Source organism: Acartia tonsa, chromosome 3, assembly GCF_053477335.1.
Source record: "Acartia tonsa isolate MP-2025a chromosome 3, ASM5347733v1, whole genome shotgun sequence".
Classification (NCBI taxonomy): Eukaryota; Metazoa; Arthropoda; class Copepoda; order Calanoida; family Acartiidae; genus Acartia; species Acartia tonsa.
The window spans coordinates 50,867,325-50,888,318 of NC_137262.1; the positions used below are offsets into that span (position 1 = coordinate 50,867,325).

Sequence of the window (20,994 nt, forward strand, 5' to 3'; positions counted from 1 at the left end):
TATACTTTATCTACACACACACACACACAGCTTTTTTATTAGCGTTTAGGACGAACCACTGCGTCATCCCAAAACTGGTTTATTAGGCCTAGGCTTGAAATAGGCCTGAAATAATATTTTCCTACGTTTCCCATCCCTTATCCCTGGAGAAAACTAAGAAAAGGATTATGTTTGATTGATTTAGATCACTCATTTTGTTTGCCCGAATCCTGTTCCCTCATCCCTGGATCTACTCTAGATTCTTTTATGTTCAATATACAAAAGCATTCTACCATTCAATATCTTTCAAAATCTAACATAAATGATACATATACAATTTCTTAATGGAGGTTTAGATTATTCTATCTATAATATCATATTTACATTCATAAGCTCCACTGACTCTAATTGTATACTGTTGTTGAATTAAGAATATTTGCGGTTAGGAGCAATTAAAAGTTGTGAGAAAAATGAAGACCTAAGCCAGTGTTTTATACAAATCTGCACCATACCGAACCCAGCTTAGCAATATGAGATAAAGAGAAAGGTAGATTAATTCAAGAAAGATTTTAGTTAGTATCATAACACAAGTTTATTGACAAAAAATATTAATTTACAAACTATACTTGAGTAAATATTCTTTATGTAAGAAAATGATGGTTTATTCTATTATTTGCTTTTTTTGTACAACTATCCCTCTGGGTATAACTCTATTTTATAACCCTTTATCCCTGTATTGCTTTACAATTAAAAATGATATCGTAAATGGCACAGAATTGCTAATTAATGTTGAAGACAAAGCAAATAATTCACACCATATACAACTCCAAGATTATTCTTCTCATTATCATAAAAAAAAATGATTGCAAAAATATTTACAAAATAAAAAGGTCGTAAATTGGCACTAATTCTGACGTTTTTTTTGCTTGTTTTTCCTTAATTTAATTATATAAAGTAAAGATTATAAATACTGAACAAAAAGACTTTGAGAGAGAGGGGACAAAGAGCTGTTTATTTCACTAGTCCCCAAAGTTATATACATAATTAAATTTTCTTATTCGTTGGCTTAACAAATTTATTTGGGGACCTTTTAATTGGTTAGTTCTTTAAGTTAAGTGTTTAAACGTTTCAACTACAAATTTAAATCTACAGAAGGGGTAATTTGTGTATTAATATTGGGGATGTACAGTACATCAATTTATCGACCATTGTCTTATCCCTTTACATCACTGAAAAAGATTACTTCAGATTTTACAAGAACCTAGCGCAAGCAATCATTTGATAATAATGACACATTTAATATTTAGGTTGCTGATCTATGAGCGGTTGCCAAGCCCTGACAAACACGAATACACAAAAAAACACTAGCATAAACTACTATTAAAGTTGTGCTAGCTTAAAATAATTTGTGGACAAAATTAGGCAGATTTGACAATCTTCATTCCCATATAAACAACCCCTTAAATAGTGGATGTAAATATTCATTTATTTCCCTGGTATCTCATTTATATCCCTGGTATGATTTTAGAAGATTTTTAATTTTTTTTGGAAGATTTTATAATTTTTATCCTTATACTAAAGTAACAGGATGTTTGTCTGTCTGTGTGTCTGTCTGTGTGTCTGTCTGTCTGTGTGTACCGAAGGATCTCGCTAACCGCTGAACCGATTGGGTTCTCCTTAACAGGGTAGATTCTCATATGTCCCGGGAAGGTTTATAACTATTTTGGGGGAGGGTACCACCACCCTCCCTAGAGAAATTAAATTTTTAAAAAAAATTACCAATTTTAGAAAGAGAGTTCAACGAAAAATAAGCGTCAAACGTAAATTTTTTTTAACTTTTTCTTTTAAAATCTAAAATAAGAAATTGAATTATCAAATTCGACTCTCTCCTCCTCAAGTGCCCCTAGAGGCCTCTAGGGGCGTAGCCGCTAGTCCTTATACTAAAGTAACAGGATGTTTGTCTGTCTGTCTGTCTGTGTGTACCGAAGGATCTCACTAACCGCTGAACCGATTGGGTTCTCCTTAACAGGGTAGATTCTCATATGTCCCGGGAAGGTTTATAACTATTTTGGGGGAGGGTACCACCACCCTCCCTAGAGAAATTAAATTTTTAAAAAATTTACCAATTTTAGAAAGAGAGTTCAACGAAAAATAAACATCAAACATAAATTTTTTTTAACTTTTTCTTTTAAAATCTAAAATAAGAAATTGAATTATCAAATTCGACTCTCTCCTCCTCAAGTGCCCCTAGAGGCCTCTAGGGGCGTAGCCGCTAGTTATATACTAAAAGAAAGAAAAATTATACCAGGGAAATAAATGAAATTTAAAAACCAAAATTAAACTACATTTTACTAGCATAAAAATGAGTTTTTGTTTAAATGAGAATGATATTCCTGTCCAGTTTTTTGTTTAGGAATGAATATTTCTTACCCTCGTGAATAAATGATGACCTATCGGTCCATCATTTATTCCCTCGGGTAAGAAATATTCATTCCTAAACAAAAAACTGGACAGGAATACCCCATTTCTGAACTTAAAAATTTGTTAAAAGAGATAGAAAAGTTGTTAATCACATTGTATTCTAGAAAATTTTAGTGGTTGGTAAAATTAAAAATTAAAGGAATAATTTCAGTTTTGTTGGCCCCCAGGGGCTGAAAGCCCTGTCCACCAAAACAGGTTTTAATTCTATGATTTACTTATTTGTCAACTCTACGAATCGTCATGATACGATAAATGATTTTTTAATACGGCTTTGAGCCGGTACTAATCCAGCGAAAATGAATTAGTTTCGGAGCCATACTGGAATATTCTTTTTTTCCAAATTAAAAAAATATATTGAAAACTAAAATGTAAAAGGGCTAAATTAAATATCAAACAGATTTCAAAAGTGCAATGGTGTGTATAATTATATAGCTCTGTCTTCTGCTTTACACACAATTAAATTAAATATTATTGAAAGAGACAATTGATTTATGAGCCAAAAATACTGTAATCATAATTAAAAATAAATAAAATAAAATGGCGTTTGAAGATTAAAAGAGTTTGATTTATCTATTTACAAAGATAATTAAGCTTTCATTGTTTTTAAATTAAAAAATCGTCGTAATAGTAGTAATCATGCAATTGAATTTTTTTCCAAATTAAAAAAAAGGGGTAATCAGAGGGATTTAAACTACACTGGTACCAAAAAAAGGAACAACAAGGTACAATATTTTAAGCGAAGCATCTCTAGATTCAAATTGTAAAGTGTAAATATGTCCTTTACAAGTTCATATACAATTTCTTTTTAAAAGCAAAGCTTTTATTTTATTTTAAACTAGCGGCTACGCCCCTAGAGGCCTCTAGTGTCCTTTAAATGTTGTTTTTTTTATTTTAAATATCTAATTTGAGAAATAACTTGTCTATGTTATCAATTGTTAAATTCATGTGTCTACGCAGCGCGACTACGCTAGCGAGACTACGCTAGCGACACTATGCGGCGGAAATATTTCAATTTTTTCGATTTTATTGTGATTTCTCTTGGGAGGGTGGTGGTACCCTCCCCCAAAATAGTTAAAAACCTTCCCGGGACATATGACAATCTACCCTGTTAAGGAGAACCCATTCGGTTCAGTGGTTAGCGATATCCTTCGGTACAGACACACAGATACATATCCTATTTCTGTTGTATAAAGTAAACCATGTGAAAGTGAAGAAAAATAGAATTTAGACACTCCCCCTTTTTACCCTAGCCAGTAAAACAAACAGATTTATCAATTAAAAGTAAATGATTTCACCGCTTAATGCTCTGATTGTTATAAATATTGTTGACAAGTTGAAAATTATCAATAATGCTAAAATAAATTTTCAAAATATTAAGCTTAACTTTAGCATATACCATACAGAAGACAAAAATATGCCAAAAAAATTTCTTTCAAATAAAGCAATAAATCTAAAATCAATAGATAAAATTAATTTTAACAAGGATAATTTTGTAACAGAAGCAAAATTTCCACATTTAAAAGATCAGTATGATGTAATACATAAAAAAACTTGTGGTACATTTAGTAAGAGTAACGTTAATGAACATAAATAATATAGCCATACAGAATAAATATGATCATAGATATTCTAAAAATACTTTTTATGACTTGATAACTCTGGAACATTTAAAGACTCCCTGTAATTTTGGTTTAGCTTAGAGCTATGTTCAGAGACAGAGTAGCCAACCTCTAGAAACTTTTTTTATTATAGCACAAAACAGACAACCAATCCTTATTTCTCAAAGTACTAACTAAGTAGTAGTAAATATGTGCTGTCAAATGTTCTGCATCTGTTTGTGTTTATAAAATATTTCATTTATTCTATTACAATAATGAATTTATTATTACTCGGATCTTACATAAGAATTTTATTTATCTAATAAAAGTAAACTTGTAGCGGGCTACAATATCGATCCCCTTCCCTCCAACTGAACAATAAATGATAGGAGAAATAACAACCAAAATTAACAATTTTCCCCCTTTTCATAATATCCACGTATATGGTGCAATACATCCATTATTACAATTGACATTACTCTGCCTTAAAAGCAAATTTTAACACAGTTTAGGCTTGGATTTGAACCCCATTACCCCCTAAACACCCAGCTAATTTACCTTGGATCCATGTTCAGAAACTGAGTAGTCACACTCTGTCCCAGTATCAGATTCCAAGTCCATGCTTTTATTTCCATTCGTTCTAAAATATAAAAAATACATTAGTTTCAGAGACTTATTATGCATGTTGTAGTTGTGTAAGTGTTAAAAAATTTCAAATAATGATTAATAAACAAGGATGACAACATCCATAAGTAAAAAAGACATTATATGTCTATAGTAGCATGATTGATCGACTGACGTAAAAAGTAAGTTATATGCAGGGTGCTCTTTGTAAAGGGTGAAAAAAACTTCTGTCTGTCCTAAATAGAAGCTGAGAAGGGTTACGGACTAAGGATGGACAGACAAAAAAAATCAAGAGTGGCTTCGCTACTAAAAATATTATAATATTCATTATTGAATAAAAAAAATATATATGACTTTTTACAACTGTATGCATCATACTTGATTCAATGCAATGTAAAAATCTATTTTATTGCTTTTTTCTAAGTACATAAAACAGCTTTTCTACATTTCTAAGAATACATACTACTGAAATTTTCTTCATAGTGTATAAAAAAAACAATAATGATATTTTCTTTTTAAACGAAATTATCAATTTTATGTAATTTGATCGAGTATTACCTTCTTCTATTGACAATAGACTCCATAAGAAGAGTTTCTCTGGCCGTTGAATGAACCGAAGACGACCTTTCTATTTCTCGAACAGCTGATTGGACAGTTTTAGTCGGCCTCTCCTCACTTTGGGTTCGTTGTATTGTGTTTCTAAATATGTATCAAAATTAATTAAAAGTTGCATAGACAAACTAGATTAGGTATTTTGTTTGATTTTATTTCATACAAGTTTTAGTCTGTCCGTAACGCTATGGGGGAAACGTTAATTTCCCCGTCCCTATTTAAGAATGACAGCTGAAATTTTTAGGGTTTACATTCTACATAATTGCATCAAGTTTCATTTAGATTGTTGAGATTATTTGTTGGGTCGATATTTAGATTTGATTATTTTCCTTACTGTCAAAGTCCCTAATTGAAATGGTTCATAGTCATTCGAAAGCTTTTTAATTCCTGACAACAAACATTTAATTACCCTTAACAATGCCTCTGGGCGAAAACGTCCACTTCCTCTGTCGGTTTGTCAGTAATGCATCAAAAGATCACTAAATTTTTTTAAAAAGATTTCCTGATTTATTTATCAAGTTTAATGTTTATTTTTTACTTTGCACTATTTTTTTTTTTTTCGCGATGTGCATCGATAATTTTTGAGCTTCGCTACTTATGGATGTTGTCATCGTTGTTGAATGTTTTTTTTACATTTTAACTATTTCGTGTGTGCATATAGGTGAAGTAGTGTGCAAGATCAAGTGCACATATCACATGAAAATCAATTTCTTGTTGGTTCTCCACGCACAATAAACATGCAATTTGATTAACACAATGTCACTAAAAAATAAACTTAAATGTGCAGCTACTCTTTCGTATGATATTTCTGTTCTTCTGAATTAGTAAACCCTAGAACTCCATTGGATAGTATGTGCCACCATATGAATCCCGTCTTTAATGATGAATTGTCACAATTTATGAGTGTCCCAACTTTCTCATAGGGCTTAAAGGACAATGAGAGATAAATTGGTGTACAACCCCAATTACATATAAGTTGACCCTTTTCTAGATAAAATTATTGGCGTATAAAACTTGTAATTAAAGAGAAACTTTATTATCAAGATTTTTTGACACCTTTCCTCATTCAAGGCTGCAATGTCAGACAGGTTTTGCTTTTTATCTATTATAAATTAAATGTAATGCATTTAAGTCAGGGAAGGAGGCATAGTACAAAGGCGCTTTATTAATCCACAACACTTTTTTTTACTAATAATAGGCCCTAAAATGCAGTAATTTCCAAATAGAAAGTGGAAAGACTGATCAGGCATCCATTGTCTTATCCCTGATTTAAAATACATTGATAATGAGCCTAGGAGTTAATTATCCACATTACAACACAGTAAACAAGTTAATAGGAGAAAACAACATAAGCACAATTTCATATTTTTGATTTGTAAACATATAATTCTTCAACTTAGAAGAAATTTATTTTTGGAAACTTCCTTAGATAATTAAATGTCCTTGTTTGTCAAGATTTATGCGTCTTTGTGTGTACTGAGTCATGTTACAGCCAAGTATTAATTACTTTAGTGAACTTATTTAAGCCGTTTTTAGTGAATTTATCTTAGAACAAGCAGAAGTCGCTCTTAGCCTTTTAAGTCGCTCTGTATAAATGTTTTTTTAGGAATCCAAAGGCTGCAAAGTTTTATAACCAAGCTATCTTATTCGTTGGCTCAAAATCTTTGGGTACTTTATTGATTTTTTATTCCTTGGTTCCAAACTTACAGAAGGGGTAAATTTGTTTATGGTCAGTAAACTAACGAGAATTCTTTGGGAGAAGCCACTCTCTAATAAAAATTATAAATCTTTGATGCACAACATAATTGCTTAATCTTAATTAGCAGAGAAAATTAGATTTGGCATCTCCTATCAAAATTCACCCCCTGCCTGCTGAGAAAAAGTTATTTCATACAATATGCATCTTCTTTATATAAAGCACAGCTTTTCTCAAATTCATTTTAATAGTGTTCAAAACTTATCTGTAATAAGGACGTTGTTCTTGTTTTATTACAACAAAAATTCTTAATTTTAAAAATAATCTACTCTAGAACTAACTCAGTATAATTTCCCCCAAAAATTGATTGTGGCAAATTCATTTGTCTGGTCATCAGTAATAGTAATGGTTAATGTTATTCTTGTGTGTGATTCCATTACTTAATTACATAAACTTAATTAGGCTTGACAGTTTCGTATTCAATTGTGTCAAAAAACGTTAATGTTCTGTTGCACAACCAATCTTATCAAAAATTGTTCATTGACTTTGCCTCTATAGAATATAATCGTTCTTGATTTGTATAATATTTTCAGTATGGCTTAAAAACAGATAAATTTCCGCTGGATTAGAACCGGTTCTCAGTCATACTGAAAAATCATAGCATCGTATTACAAACAATTTTCCACGAATATTAGAATAAAGATTATAATATTAATACCAGTATTCTTAGCCCGGGCATTCAGCCCCTCCGGGCTAAAAATAACGGTTCTGATCTTGAATTTTTTATTTCAATATCCGCGGAAAGTTGTTTATAATACGATATTTTTTTTACCTGAAAAGTATTTTCTCTTGTTCAAGTCTGTTCCTCTCTATCTGAAGGGCTTGCTGTTCTCGTCGTAATTTCTCCTAAAATTTACAGGCATGTGTAGGAATACAGGATTAGACAATGAAAGATAAATAGTTCTTAGACTGGACCTACCCCCTCCATCTGCATTGTCCCCCAATTTGTTTTACCCTTTTGGAATCATTACTAATAACCGTACAAATATAAGCCTTTGCTCGACATAACATCAACAGGAACTTATTAACATCTTATGTACTACGAGCTCTAGGTGCAAAATTGAAACTATCTTATAACCTCTGTTTGAGGTCAACATTATAGAAAATTGTCCAAAACGAAAATATTGATAAAAAGCATACCTTTTCTGATTCTAGTCTTTGTCGTTCTCTTTCTAGATCTCTTTCAAAGGTTGATGCCGGGCTTGAACGGTAGGAAATTGGAGAACCTAAAAGAAAATTTCAATAAAATTTCGAGGACTTCTAGTAAACAGATTTTACCTAGTTACTCTTTAAGTTTTAAAGCCTTTTTAGTTAGTTGAATGGTAATGGACATAGTTTGCACGATAAAACTAGGCTAGCTATACAAAATCATTCTTGTTTTTATTGATTTATTTCCTTACCATGTGAGTATAACAGCTGGCTTCCATGAACAGGTTGACCGCGTGACAGCATAGAGGCAGGCGATGCGGGACTACCACGCGACATCTGCACACTAATAACCGGCGAAGCCGGACCGCGCATGGACGACAGCTGTTGGGCTTGAGCAGGAGAGCCGGGACAGTGAGACGACATATGTGATGTCACTGGCGAGGCGGGACAGTGTGACAGCTGTGAGGGTGGGCGCTTTCCATGGCGAGGGCTGGCTGCCACAACCCCTCGGGACTTAGAGGATGGGGATGATGTGCCTCCTGAAGAACTGGATGAAGGGGAGGAAGAGATGGATGTACCTGGAGGGGGTGGAGCTCGAGGCACAGGGAAACTTGTCTGCAAAAGAAAATACAAATCAAAACAAGTAAAGGGGAAATAAGTTAAAAATAAGTGATTTTTCCTTACCTAACACCTGCGTGAAATCCGAACCCTGCTAGGCCTATAATTGCGACGCACTAATCCAATATAAACTATCATAACATAGCCTGATATAAGTAATAAACATTAAAATCTCCCGTCCCCAACCCACTCTTATTTCTAATGTATTGAAAAAATAATGAGGGGGTATTATTGCTGAAAAAGGGTATTTTTAAGAAAACGCTATAAAATGTCACACTGCACTGTTTGAAATTTTTCTATAAAGAAAATGTATTTTACCTTAATAGTCCTCTTTCCTCTAGGTTTAGAAGTTCCTGTACTACTCCCAGATGAACTTTCATAGCCTGAAAATAATAGATTTGTTATAGCACATTTCAATAACAAAGTAAAATATTTTTAAGAGTGTTAGCTTTTAATCAAGTTTGTAAGATATTGTTTCAAAGTGACAGAAAAACGGTTTTGTGAATATTAATTACTGTATAAAAAGTTGTATTTGTGTGTGTGTGTATTAAAGAAAAGGTGGCATGCCAGCAATTCTAGGCTGCACCCTTTCCTTTCCAGGGTTAAGGGAATAAGAAAGTAAACCACATTTTGTAAATGTAAATGATAATAGAATCCTATAGAAACCCTCACAGGATCATCAAGGGAGTGAGTTTTGACAGCAGAAAAAAAACCAGTATTGCCTACTATATTTTCTAACATATTATTTAAAAATAACACTTCCTTCGCCTTAATATTGAACTATTAGGACTAATTACAAAGTTGTAAACCTAATATTCATGCAAAATAAATTTGATATATTTACACCTCCCTTGATCCCTGTTTTTACCCCTTTTTTTTCTGCATCCTTTAGAGATGATTTACAAGAGGCAAAGGTTATTCAGGGCATGCCAACTTACATATTACTACAACTAACACAATTGAAAAAAAAATCTACTAATAATGTATCCTTTTTTATTGTTCAAAAAGAAATATATTTTCAGTTCAAAAAATAAGTTTTGAAAAATTGTATAAGTTAAGAGATGTTAATTCAAGACAGAAAGGTATCGTTTGGCTTTTAAGAAAGAGAGAGAGGAAAGGGGATGATTCTTTAAAACTTTATAAACGCGTTCTGTCATTGGTTAATTGTTTGGAGGAAAGATTGGTTAAGGATTGAATTTATAAATACAATTCAATTTAGGTGAGATTAAAATAATGTTTGTTGCCTAATCCCCGGACCCCTGAAAATAAGACAATTTCTCAGCTGCCATCCAAGATAGTTTTCATTTTTTTATGACATAGATCAAGCTGATCTACTATTTAAAATATTTTATTGATTTTAAAATTCTAAATGTTTTCAACTGTGCCACCCCTTTATTTCATTGTTGAACATGACATCTTTGCATTTAATATTATGCTAATATGAAATTACACCCATTAACATTTCCATCTTTTATTCTCCATGCCACACACACAGAAAGTTCATTAATTTCGTGCTTATTACAAGTGTCTTAAATTGTCACGCTTTTAAAAACAATGCTTGGTAATTTTAAATGCATTTCCAGAATGGCATCAAAACCGATAAATATCCGCTGGTATAGAGCAAGTTCTAAGCCAAACTGAAAAATTATTCATCGTATCGTATTTTGTACAATTTTTACCGATAATAACATGATATAGCATAATATCAATACCAGTTTTGTTAGCCTGAGCCTTAGGCCCCTCGGGTCTAAGAAAACTCGAATTAATCTTATAGTTTAAATTTACTATCCGCTGTCTATAATACGTTGCGATAAATAACTATTAAAATTAATTTTGTGTTAAATATGTCCCTGAGCATCAAATCTTTTACATTTTTAAAAGCGAAGCTTTTCTATAATTAGGGTCGGTCCGTCCGTACGTCACAGTTAGCTCTTTTCGTTAATTTAAAGAGGTTAGAATTGTCCTATCGATTACAAACTTTGCATGATGATTCCTGTAGTAGCTAGGTACAATTTAAAAAGCGAAACAATTCTATAATCAATACCAAAATGTCCGTATGTCCATTTAAAACATGGCGATTTTTTGACAACAAATTTTTGTATGTTAAAATTATCCGATTTTTCTGATTTTTTGAAAACTGATTCCTATTACAACAAGGTTATAAGCGAAGCATTTCTATAAACAAGTCCCAAAATGTAAGTATGTCCTTAAACAGTATCATCTATTTATGCTGCTTTGCAACAAATTTACTTACAATATTAATTGTACTGATGCATTAATATTCTGCTAATTCAGTTCTGACAATCTACAAGTGTTAATGTTCGTTTGTCCTTCCATTTCAGAGCATCGCTTTTATGGATGTTGTCATCCTTGTTAACATAAATATTCTGTAACTGTATTATCCCAGAAATGGTAAGGAAAAAAACTTATCCTTTCTGCCATTAAAAAGTGAACAGAACATTTTTTTCACAAATTGCTTCCCTTAACCCCTCCCTGCTGAAACTTAATGCCTCTCATCAATAATGTAATTGTTATTTATCGCATCGTATTATAGACAGTTTTTACGAATAACAATATGAAAACTTGATTAATGAAAAAATGAAGACTTTATCTTATTTGTAGAAAACTGTCTATAATGCCACATGATACTAATTTTTCAGTATGGCTAAGGACCGGTTTTGATCCTTTTCAAAGCCATACTGGAAAGCTTATTACTTTTAATGCTCCGTTTCTGTATAACTGGCTGTTCTTTACCTGAAGATTCATTCGGGAAGAGACTAGACCCAGCTCCCTTCCAGATTGTTAAGTTCAGCTGTTTCGAGGCCTGCAATGGAAATATTTTTTAGTAGTAAAGGTACTTGGTACTAATAATTTATGTGTCTGTTGGTTGACTAATCAGAATAAGCGCGATTACACAAAATATAAGCAACACCATTTTCATCGAAATCGTCATCATTGATTTAAGTTGCAAAACTATCAAAAGAAATGTAAATTCAATTATTAATATGTTCAAACAAATTAAAAAAAAAAGGACATTTTTCTTTTGGTAACATATCCTTATCCCTGAAGAATAGTTATTTTTCGCATCGTACTATAAACACTAAACAGCTTTCTGCGGATATATAAATGAACAAAAATAGTTTTAATATTATGATTTTTATCTTAATAATCGTAGAAAACTGGATATAATAAGATACGATACATGATTTTTTAGTATGACTTAGAACCGGTTCTAATCCAACGGATATTAATCAGTTTAGAAGCCACACTAGAAACTGAATTATGACTTTTCTCTTTTGTACAGTGTTGTGTATACGTACATTGTAATCTGAGAAAGTGATAAACCCGAGCTAAGCTTAATTGTCAATTAGTAAGGTAAAATTTGGTATGGTATTTATTGGCTGTGTTAGTTAAAAGCAGTAAAAACTTATTATACAGAACAGCAAATTTATCACTACAAGTCTTAAAATCCAAGTCATTTTTTCTGCTACTTAACAGTTCTTTTCATAGAACATGGCGCTTTATATGCTAGACTATAGGTAAATGGACATTACTGTCCTTGTTTTATTTACATGTACCTTAAAAATGAGGAATTGAGCAGAAAATATAAAAAAATTAGCTGTTTGATGAAAACATACCCTATCAAACTATTACACCATGCGAACTAAAAGATAATAGGTAAAGTTCTTATTTGCAGCTAGAAGCTTTAATTCAAAGCATGAACACGATATTTCTAAGGTAATTCAGTGAAAGTCTGTAGGGAAAGTGGACTCTTAAAGAGATGCTATAAGCATCTAAAATATAGCAACTTGTCCCAAAAACCTACTCTAATAAATATACTTTGATAAGTGCAATTTTGTCTTAATGTCATATGAACAACTTACTACTCTACATTTGTCATTTATTACGTCATAATTTAATTGGAGTAATAAATACAATATTAACTTTAATAGTAACAAGAACAATTAAGTCCACAAGAAGTATATTATCTCCAACTAGCGGCTGCACCCATAACATCTAGGGGCTAGAAAATAGCTCAAAGCCTTCCCAAGACTTAAATCTCATAATGTAATAGCCTAAAACCATCTCGAGACCTATGTGAAGCTTATCTTAAATATAGAACCCGATTAGTTAAGTAATTATCGAGATATCTAGCTTCAGACAAAAATAAACCTTACAACTTTATATGATAGGGTATTATAAATAATCTTTTGTTAAATTAGGTCATCATTTTCAATTTTACTCAATAGCAGCCTCTAAATAACACATCATCATGTATTTAGTTTTTTTCTAATAGGCTATTGAATTTTCGCTTAAATAGTCTTCTAACAAATAGGCATCTATTCTATAACTTGAAATATATGAAGAGTGGTTAGTTTTCAAAATTGATAAATGTCTTTTATCCTTGCTTTCGCAAGTTATTATCAACTTTATATCGTTACTAAAATTAAATAATCGTTACTAAAATCAAATAGAGGAAAGTATGAAATAGTTTTGGAGTTGCTTCACTTATAAAAAAAAATTCTGAAATTACGGCTGTATTTTCTTATTAATGACAAATGTTGTTATAATTATAATAAAAGTGCAAGTTCATATAATAAATTGTTATTATTATATCAAACAAGGCATCAACATAGAAGGTTAACATAAATAAGGCCAATTTTATGTTATTTGGTGTTGACTTACAATGTCAAGAGTTTATTATAAGCAAAGCAACTTAACAACTTACATAGTCTGAAAGTTCGTCATATAGGAAAATTTAATTACTCGGCTACTTTATTAGATAAACAGCTAAATTATTTTTGTGAAAATTTTGTTGCCCATTAGAATCTATTAACCTTGTAATAAAGTAACAGGATGCATGTCTGCCTATTTGTCTGTCTGTCCATTTTTACCAGGGGATCTCGCTAACAACTAAACCGATATGGTTCTCCTTTACAGGGTAGCTTCTCATAGGTACTTGGAAGGTTTATAACTTTTTTGTATGGAGAGGGTACCACCACCCTCAGGTGAAATCGCACCTAGAAAAAAATAACCCCCACCAAAAAAAAACTAAAATAAAAATATGGTTATCAAATTCAACACCCCCCTCCTAAAATGCTCCTAAAGGACTCTAGCTATTTTATATTTCATTAAACAAGCAGTATCCAGACAAATAATTTATTCTAAGCATTTGCAATGATTTTTTGTCCAAAAATAGACAACATATAACACATGTAACGCTATTTTGATAATGAATATATTTACTTAATAAATAATGTATAGTATGTACTACTGTAAAATTAAGTAATGTTAAGAAAAGATGATTTATTTAGCAAATAACAGATTATCCTGTCTTCTTAATTACAATTACAACAATTATTTATTAATATCAAATTACACATAGGTAATGCAATAGCAAATATTATCATTATTAAAAGTGAAGCTATTCTAAAACTAATGTAAAGATGTCCCACAATTTGTAAACAAAGAATTAATAGTTGTTAATCGCATCGTGATAATGGACAGCTTTCCTTGGTTAATAAATGAAAAATTAGATGATTTTTCGGGCTAACAAAACTAGTATTAATTTTCATCATTTTTCTAATATTCGTGGAAAATTGTCAGTAATACGATGCTAAACATGAATGTTCAGTATGTTCGAGAACCGGTCCTAATCCAGCAGATAATAATCAGTTTCGAGGCAATACTGGAAAGGTTCAGCGCAATTATACAACATAAATTGCAGGGAGTAAGGGAGGGGACAGTGGGCAATTAATTCAATATAAGAGTTATCAAAAAAAGGGCATGAAATCCAGTTTAATCCAATAAATTTGTAGGAAATTATAAAGGGATTGTTAATTGAATAATAGATTTCCATAGCGTCATGTAAAGTGAAATCACAACTTGTTTTTGATGAAATATATTGAGGTTTTTTAGTGTGATTGTTATATCAAAAGATTATTGGACCCGGCCAGCTGCTAGCAAGAATATGACTGCCCCTTTTTTTCTGTTTATTTCCCTTGCCCCCACCTCCCTTCTCCCTTCTCCCCGTCTGCTACATTCCAAACTAACACAACGAGTGTTTATTTCCCTTGCCCCCACTTCCCTTATCCCTTCTCCCCGTCTGCAATATTCCAAACATACATAACAAGTAGCGGCATTTCATGCGCAAGTCCCCAAACTCAGTCAGAAACTGCTAAATTCTTGCACATTCCCTTTAAGCCAGTCCCCAAAGTCTGAGACTCCTAAAAATTGAATATTCGATCCATTGTCCCCTCCCTTACTCCCTGCATAAATTGTCCTCCCTAGCACTACTTCAAGCCACACGGACGGACTATTTCAACTATTTATAGAGTAGCCCTGCACATGAATAAAAAGTGTAAATAATAATAATTGTACAAATTGTTGCACTTGACCTTGGCTATAAAAAGGAGAAGGTAGTTAAGGAAACACGACGTTCATACATATCAGTCAAATTTATCTACATTTCTGCAGACAAATGTTTCAAATCAGGACTGGTTTGTGTCCGATAGAAAAGAAAAAAATGGAAGACCCTAAGGAAAATGGATTATCCATGATCTAGTCTATGATCTAGCGTAGCAATAACAAGCTACAATGATTCTAAATAGATAAAAAGCCGCGTAATCTGTAATACAGCATTACATATGTAGAAAATTGAGGGACCTAAAGAGATAAGATAATGGCCGATAAACTTTTGTACATCCCCAATGATAATTCACAAAATTACCCCTTCTGTAGATTACAATTAGTGGTTAGGGAATTGTGTAATAAACAACCCAATGTCCCCTCCGTTTCTGAGAAAATCTATGAGTATAACATTGAAAATACCATATTCTAAAATACAAAGTAGAATGATGTCTGTCCGTCCGTCGGACTGTCCCTTAAGATCTCGGTAACTAATGAACCGATTGGATTCTACTCTTCAGGGAATATACCTACTCGTCCTTTCAAAGTTCCTAGAGGCTAGGGGCGAAGCCGCTAGTAATATATATATATAACATAGCTACTTTATTCTTATAAATTTGTAGTTTTGAGAAAACACTCTTAAGAGTGATGAATATTGTTCCGTTGAATAATTTTCACATGTTTCAAGATTACCAGGGAGGGAGAGGACAATGGTGGCTAAATTAATCAATTACCTGTAATGTTTATCAGGTACTAAAGTATTTTGCATATTAAATTAAGGGAAAGGGGGGTTATTTATCGTCCATAGACCAATCCCTAAATCGCATGAAAAATCTACACCAAGTCTAATTAGATAGATAGATAACACAGGTGTTTCTTTAAAACCACTAAATTATTGGATTATCAATCATATGCATATGCAAATATCACATAATCAAAGTTTACTTTAAATAAATTTTGCTTTAAAAAGGTGCAAAAAGTTTGCAATAGTCTAGAAAACTCCATTGTTTTAATAATCAACATTAACACAAAAACCAGGTTCTTTTGCGTAATTACTTAAATGGTAGGTAATTATAGGATTAGAGTAAAGCTATTTTTCATATCGTGTGATTCAACACTAGTTTGTGCCTGCCATTAGATTTCCTAAATATGGATAAGAGGTTATACAAAAAATATTTTTAAAGTAACCTTTATCTACCATTCTTATCGAGAACAATATTTGGGTATAGTCCCTTTCGTGGCAATGCCCCTAAAGGGGCGATTCATCGAATTTTTAAATTGCTTTTGATAGGTTATTTTTAGTTAGGTTGGGTTATATTGGCTACGAGAACTGGTAAGCTGAGTCAATATGTTTATCTAATTTCTATATATCCATTTACAATTTATGCACTAGCTACTTAATATTAGTTTATTACTGGTAGAAAACATATATTAGAAACAGCAACAGATACTTAACCATTTTATTTATGTAATGTTATGTTATGTTTGAGTTGATTTTGTTTTTAATTCCCCTTTGATTTTATTTAAACTTTAATGTCTTTCTAAGTGTTAACTTTTCTAAGTTTGCAATTTCCCAAACTCTGAAAATTGGTAAGGAGGAGGGATTCTTTCATCACTTGTCACTTAAAGTTGTACTTAAAGTTTGATTGCACCAAACATTACATGAATCGGGTATAGTCCCTTTCATGGCAACGCTCCTTAAGGGGCGTTTCTTCTTTTTTTTTCACAGTAGCTTTTCTCCTATTTCTAGCCCCTGCTGGGCCAATTTCCTAACCCTGCGGGGCAATCAACTAACCCAATATAACCTAAAATAACCTATCAAAAGTTATTTTAAAAATGCGACGAATCGTCACGAAAGAGACTATTCCCCATGAATCAAAATGATCAAAAAATCTAAATGAATATAAGTCCCAATTCCTTGTAGTTAGTACCATACTTATTAAAGGCAACAATTCATAATGATGTATAATAGTTTTATGACTTTTTGTTGACATTATACTTTAACAAGGACAACAATATGCAATTGCAACAGAGCTTCAAATAAAATATTTATACCAAGATATGCAGGGACATGATAAAGAAAGATAAATTAATCTTAAAATAAAGATTATTTATCTACTATTGTCTTCTCCACCCCTATCTTTCTAACACAGTTTTTATAATCCATAAACTTATGTTTGATATGAATCGTGTATAAGTTCGTATCAAACCTATAAAATACTTGTGAACTATCTTTTGAAAACTATCTATAAAGAAGATTCGCTAGTTTTAATTATTTAAAGTATTCATTATTAAATATTTTGTGTGTGAAAATCAACACTTCATACAAGGATTTTTTTAACAGTGTTGGTATTCTTAAAATAATAGGACAATTAAAAAATGTTGTTTGAAAATAAGCAGTTCTATATAAGAGTAAAACCCCTACTAACCCAGAATATTTGTAATACATGTAAAGCCAATCTACGCCCCCACCCCCCCTAAAAATAGTGCCTTCTATTACATTGCATTAAAAATAAACAAGCAAAGTCTGTTATTTAAATTGTACTGTATTAAATATTTAGCTATTTTCTTGAGTTAAAATTAAAATATTGAAAATGATTTTACACAAAGAAATAAAAAAGATTTTTACCACAGATTTTTCTTTATTTAGCTACAAAACAAATATACCTATATTTATTACCTAATATTTTTAATAATATAATCTTTACAAATATATTTTGATTATAGCTGTAGCTTATCAATTAAAACAGTACAAAAATATTAAGTAATTAGTAACATATATTTAACCATAAACGATAATTTAAGCCATCTTTAAATCTTAATTTTAATGTTTTTATTCATATAAATGTAATAACTATTAAATGTGTATACTATTGAATTATTAACTTTTTGATAAAGTTATCAATTTGTTAGACACTTTTATCTATCAAGTCATATTCAGGTTTTATTATTTTACTTAATTAAAAAAAAACAAGCAAGATTTTTACAATACCTTTACAATACGGGAAAAAAAGCATAAATGCTTCTCTCCACTTTAAATTACATGTTCAGCTCACCTTAAGATGGAAGACAGCATCACCGAAGGGAATATTGAGGAAGTCAATGCCGTTGCAGTGGACAATCTGGTCCCCAGTCTGGAGGCCGACCTCGCGGGCCAGCTTACCAACCTTCGTGGACTGGATGAAAATGCCAGGCTTTTCAGGGGGTCCCTGCAATACAAAAAGAATTAGACTTAACCCAGTACAGGAAAAGACATTGATGTTCGACCCAAATGGTGATAAACAAAATTACCCCTTTTGTATTTAAAAATATTGGTTGAAAAGTTTTGAAACAGCCAATCAAAATTCAATAAAAGTAACTAAAGTTTTTGAACAAACGAATAAGAAAAAGTAGCTATAAAGCTTTGTGTACCAGTATAATTTACAATTTATTGGAATTAGGCCAATAAGTTCAATTAGATACTCTTTCTCAAATTTCTAGTAACGAAGCTTCTCCTTTTGTAATGCCCAGGGAGGAAGGGGACTATATATAATGGTACCCAAAAGGTTTATAAATACGAGCTCTTTGGGTACCAATTGGTTGATACGAAACAGCAGAGAAAAACTTTTCCGTCATGATATTTTAATCTACTGATCGGATAATTGTGTTTAGCATCATTGGAATGCACATATATTATACTTAAACTGTTTTTAACCTATTTTTTTTATCATATATCAAAAATATACTATGACACCAGTAGAATCAGACTGCAGAGCCCAAATTTGAATTAAGTCCCCACAGTGGCGTGCGAAGCACTTTGTCTAGGGGGGGGCATTTTGAAGATTTTGTAAAATTTTGCCCCCCCCTAAATCAAAGTGCCCCGGGGGGGCACTTTGCTTTAGGGGGGGGCATTTTGATTATATATTCTAATTTTAAATAAGGGCGTTTTAAGGGGTGGGATTATTTGATTATGGACCTCCTAGTCCTTATCCCTTCTTCCCCATCCCTTCCCTCATCCCTATTTCCCATTTAGATCCCCCACCTCTTCCCCCCCTCATCTCTTCCCCCCCATCTCTTCTCCCCCATCCCTTCTCCCCACCCTGCAATGACCGAAGGGAAGGGAGCTAGAAAGCATCTTCGAAAAAATAGTACAGAAGAGAAATTAACCTTTTCCCCCCCCCCCCCTCCACCACAGAACATTTTTAATGTGTGGAAGGGGATGTTAAAAAATCTCAGCAGGAAGGATGAATAACCCCATTAAAAAAAATTGGGGGGGGGGGAGATAAAAACTCTCATTTTGGAAATAATTTACCAAAAATTAACCTAATATGAGAAAATGATATTAAATATTTCTTTATTGTTTGACAACAAGGATGACAACATCTTTGAGTAGCAAAGCACAAAAAATCATTAATAAGAATACAGACAAGTAGATTTAAAGAGCATCTGTTGAAATAAATATATATTTTAGGTAGAAAAAGTCACAAATCCTTTTTCCTGTATGTTGTGTGATGACAGTCAAAGTAAATTACATACTGGATGCTTGAAACAGCGAGAAATTTTATTTTTTTTAATATTATAATCCACAAAAAAATCTATTGTACCATAAAAACCAAAGATATAATGAACTGTGTAAAAAATAAAAAAAATTACTTGTCCTTTCATTGTGATAAAAAGCAGAAACCATTTGGAAGGGCGTGAAGCGCAAATTTTTTTCTTCAAATATGCAGGGAGGGAGGGGTTTTTGGGCTATTTATTACACTAGTCTCCAATATTTCATAGCAGAAACCATTTGGAAGGGCGTGAAGCACAAATTTTTTTCTTCAAATATACAGGGGGGGAGGGGTTTTTGGGGTATTTATTACACTAGTCCCCAATATTTCATAGCAGAAACCATTTGGAAGGGCGCAAAGCGCCAATTTTTTTCTTCAAATATGCAGGGGGGGAGGGGTTTTTGGGCTATTTATTACACTAGTCCCCAATATTTCATAGCAGAAACCATTTGGAAGGGCGCGAAGCGCCAATTTTTTTCTTCAAATATGCAAGGAGGGAGGGGTTTTTGGGCTATTTATTACACTAGTCCCCAATATTTCATAGCAGAAACCATTTGGAAGAGCGCGAAGCGCCAATTTTTTTCTTCAAATATGCAGGGAGGGAGGGTTTTTGGGCTATTTATTACACTAGTCCCCAATATTTCATAGCAGAAACCATTTGGAAGGGATTGAAGCGCAAAGTTTCCATACATTTCATCCACTAATTGTAATCTATATAAGGTAATTTTGTGTATCATCATTGGGGATGTACAAAATTTCTTTGGTAAAAAGTTTATATTATACAAAATAAAATACTTCCTATAACCTGGTTTGTTATGTTCAGTGAAAAAAGATTAAAACCTAATTTCTTCACTAATTAAAAAATTTTGTAAGGTTAAATGAATAGTAACTGTCTGTTTGGCGCGAAGCGCCAAAATTTTTTTTTGGAGTATTTCTTGATCTTTTTTTTTTTGAAACTGGGATAATTTTGCTTTCTGTAGGGTAGGGGGCAAAAAGGGGCATTTTTGTTGACCAGGGGGGGGCAAAATGGGGCATTTTTTAACATTTAGGGGGGGGCAGGGGGGGCAGTTGCTAGGGGGGGGCAGTGGGGGGCGTTTTGGTCGCTAGGGGGGGGCGATTGCCCCAAATGCCCCCTTCGGTTCGCACGCCACTGAGTCCCCAATAAACTTTTTTTGGGAGATTTAAAAATCAATTTTATATGTTGCTGTGATCATTTTGATGGAAGCAAAAGCATTTT

At 32.4% G+C, this 20,994-nt stretch overlaps 2 protein-coding genes across 3 annotated transcripts in view; one reads left to right on the plus strand and one right to left on the minus strand.

The window, feature by feature from the left end:
• LOC145314518 (piwi-like protein Ago3) overlaps positions 1 to 20,994 on the plus strand; it is a 366,650-nt gene that overhangs the window by 233,731 nt on the left and 111,925 nt on the right. The gene's annotated exons all lie outside the window — the stretch shown is intronic.
• LOC145314519 (uncharacterized) overlaps positions 1 to 20,994 on the minus strand; it is a 101,679-nt gene that overhangs the window by 11,094 nt on the left and 69,591 nt on the right. Inside the window, exons 9-16 of the mRNA XM_080154454.1 lie at positions 18,282 to 18,434; positions 11,572 to 11,641; positions 9,136 to 9,200; positions 8,451 to 8,814; positions 8,191 to 8,276; positions 7,823 to 7,896; positions 5,241 to 5,381; positions 4,617 to 4,698 (exon numbers count right to left, since the gene is read on the minus strand). Coding sequence (XP_080010580.1) covers positions 4,617 to 4,698; positions 5,241 to 5,381; positions 7,823 to 7,896; positions 8,191 to 8,276; positions 8,451 to 8,814; positions 9,136 to 9,200; positions 11,572 to 11,641; positions 18,282 to 18,434 — 1,035 coding nt within the window. The remainder of the gene's footprint in view (positions 1 to 4,616; positions 4,699 to 5,240; positions 5,382 to 7,822; positions 7,897 to 8,190; positions 8,277 to 8,450; positions 8,815 to 9,135; positions 9,201 to 11,571; positions 11,642 to 18,281; positions 18,435 to 20,994) is intronic.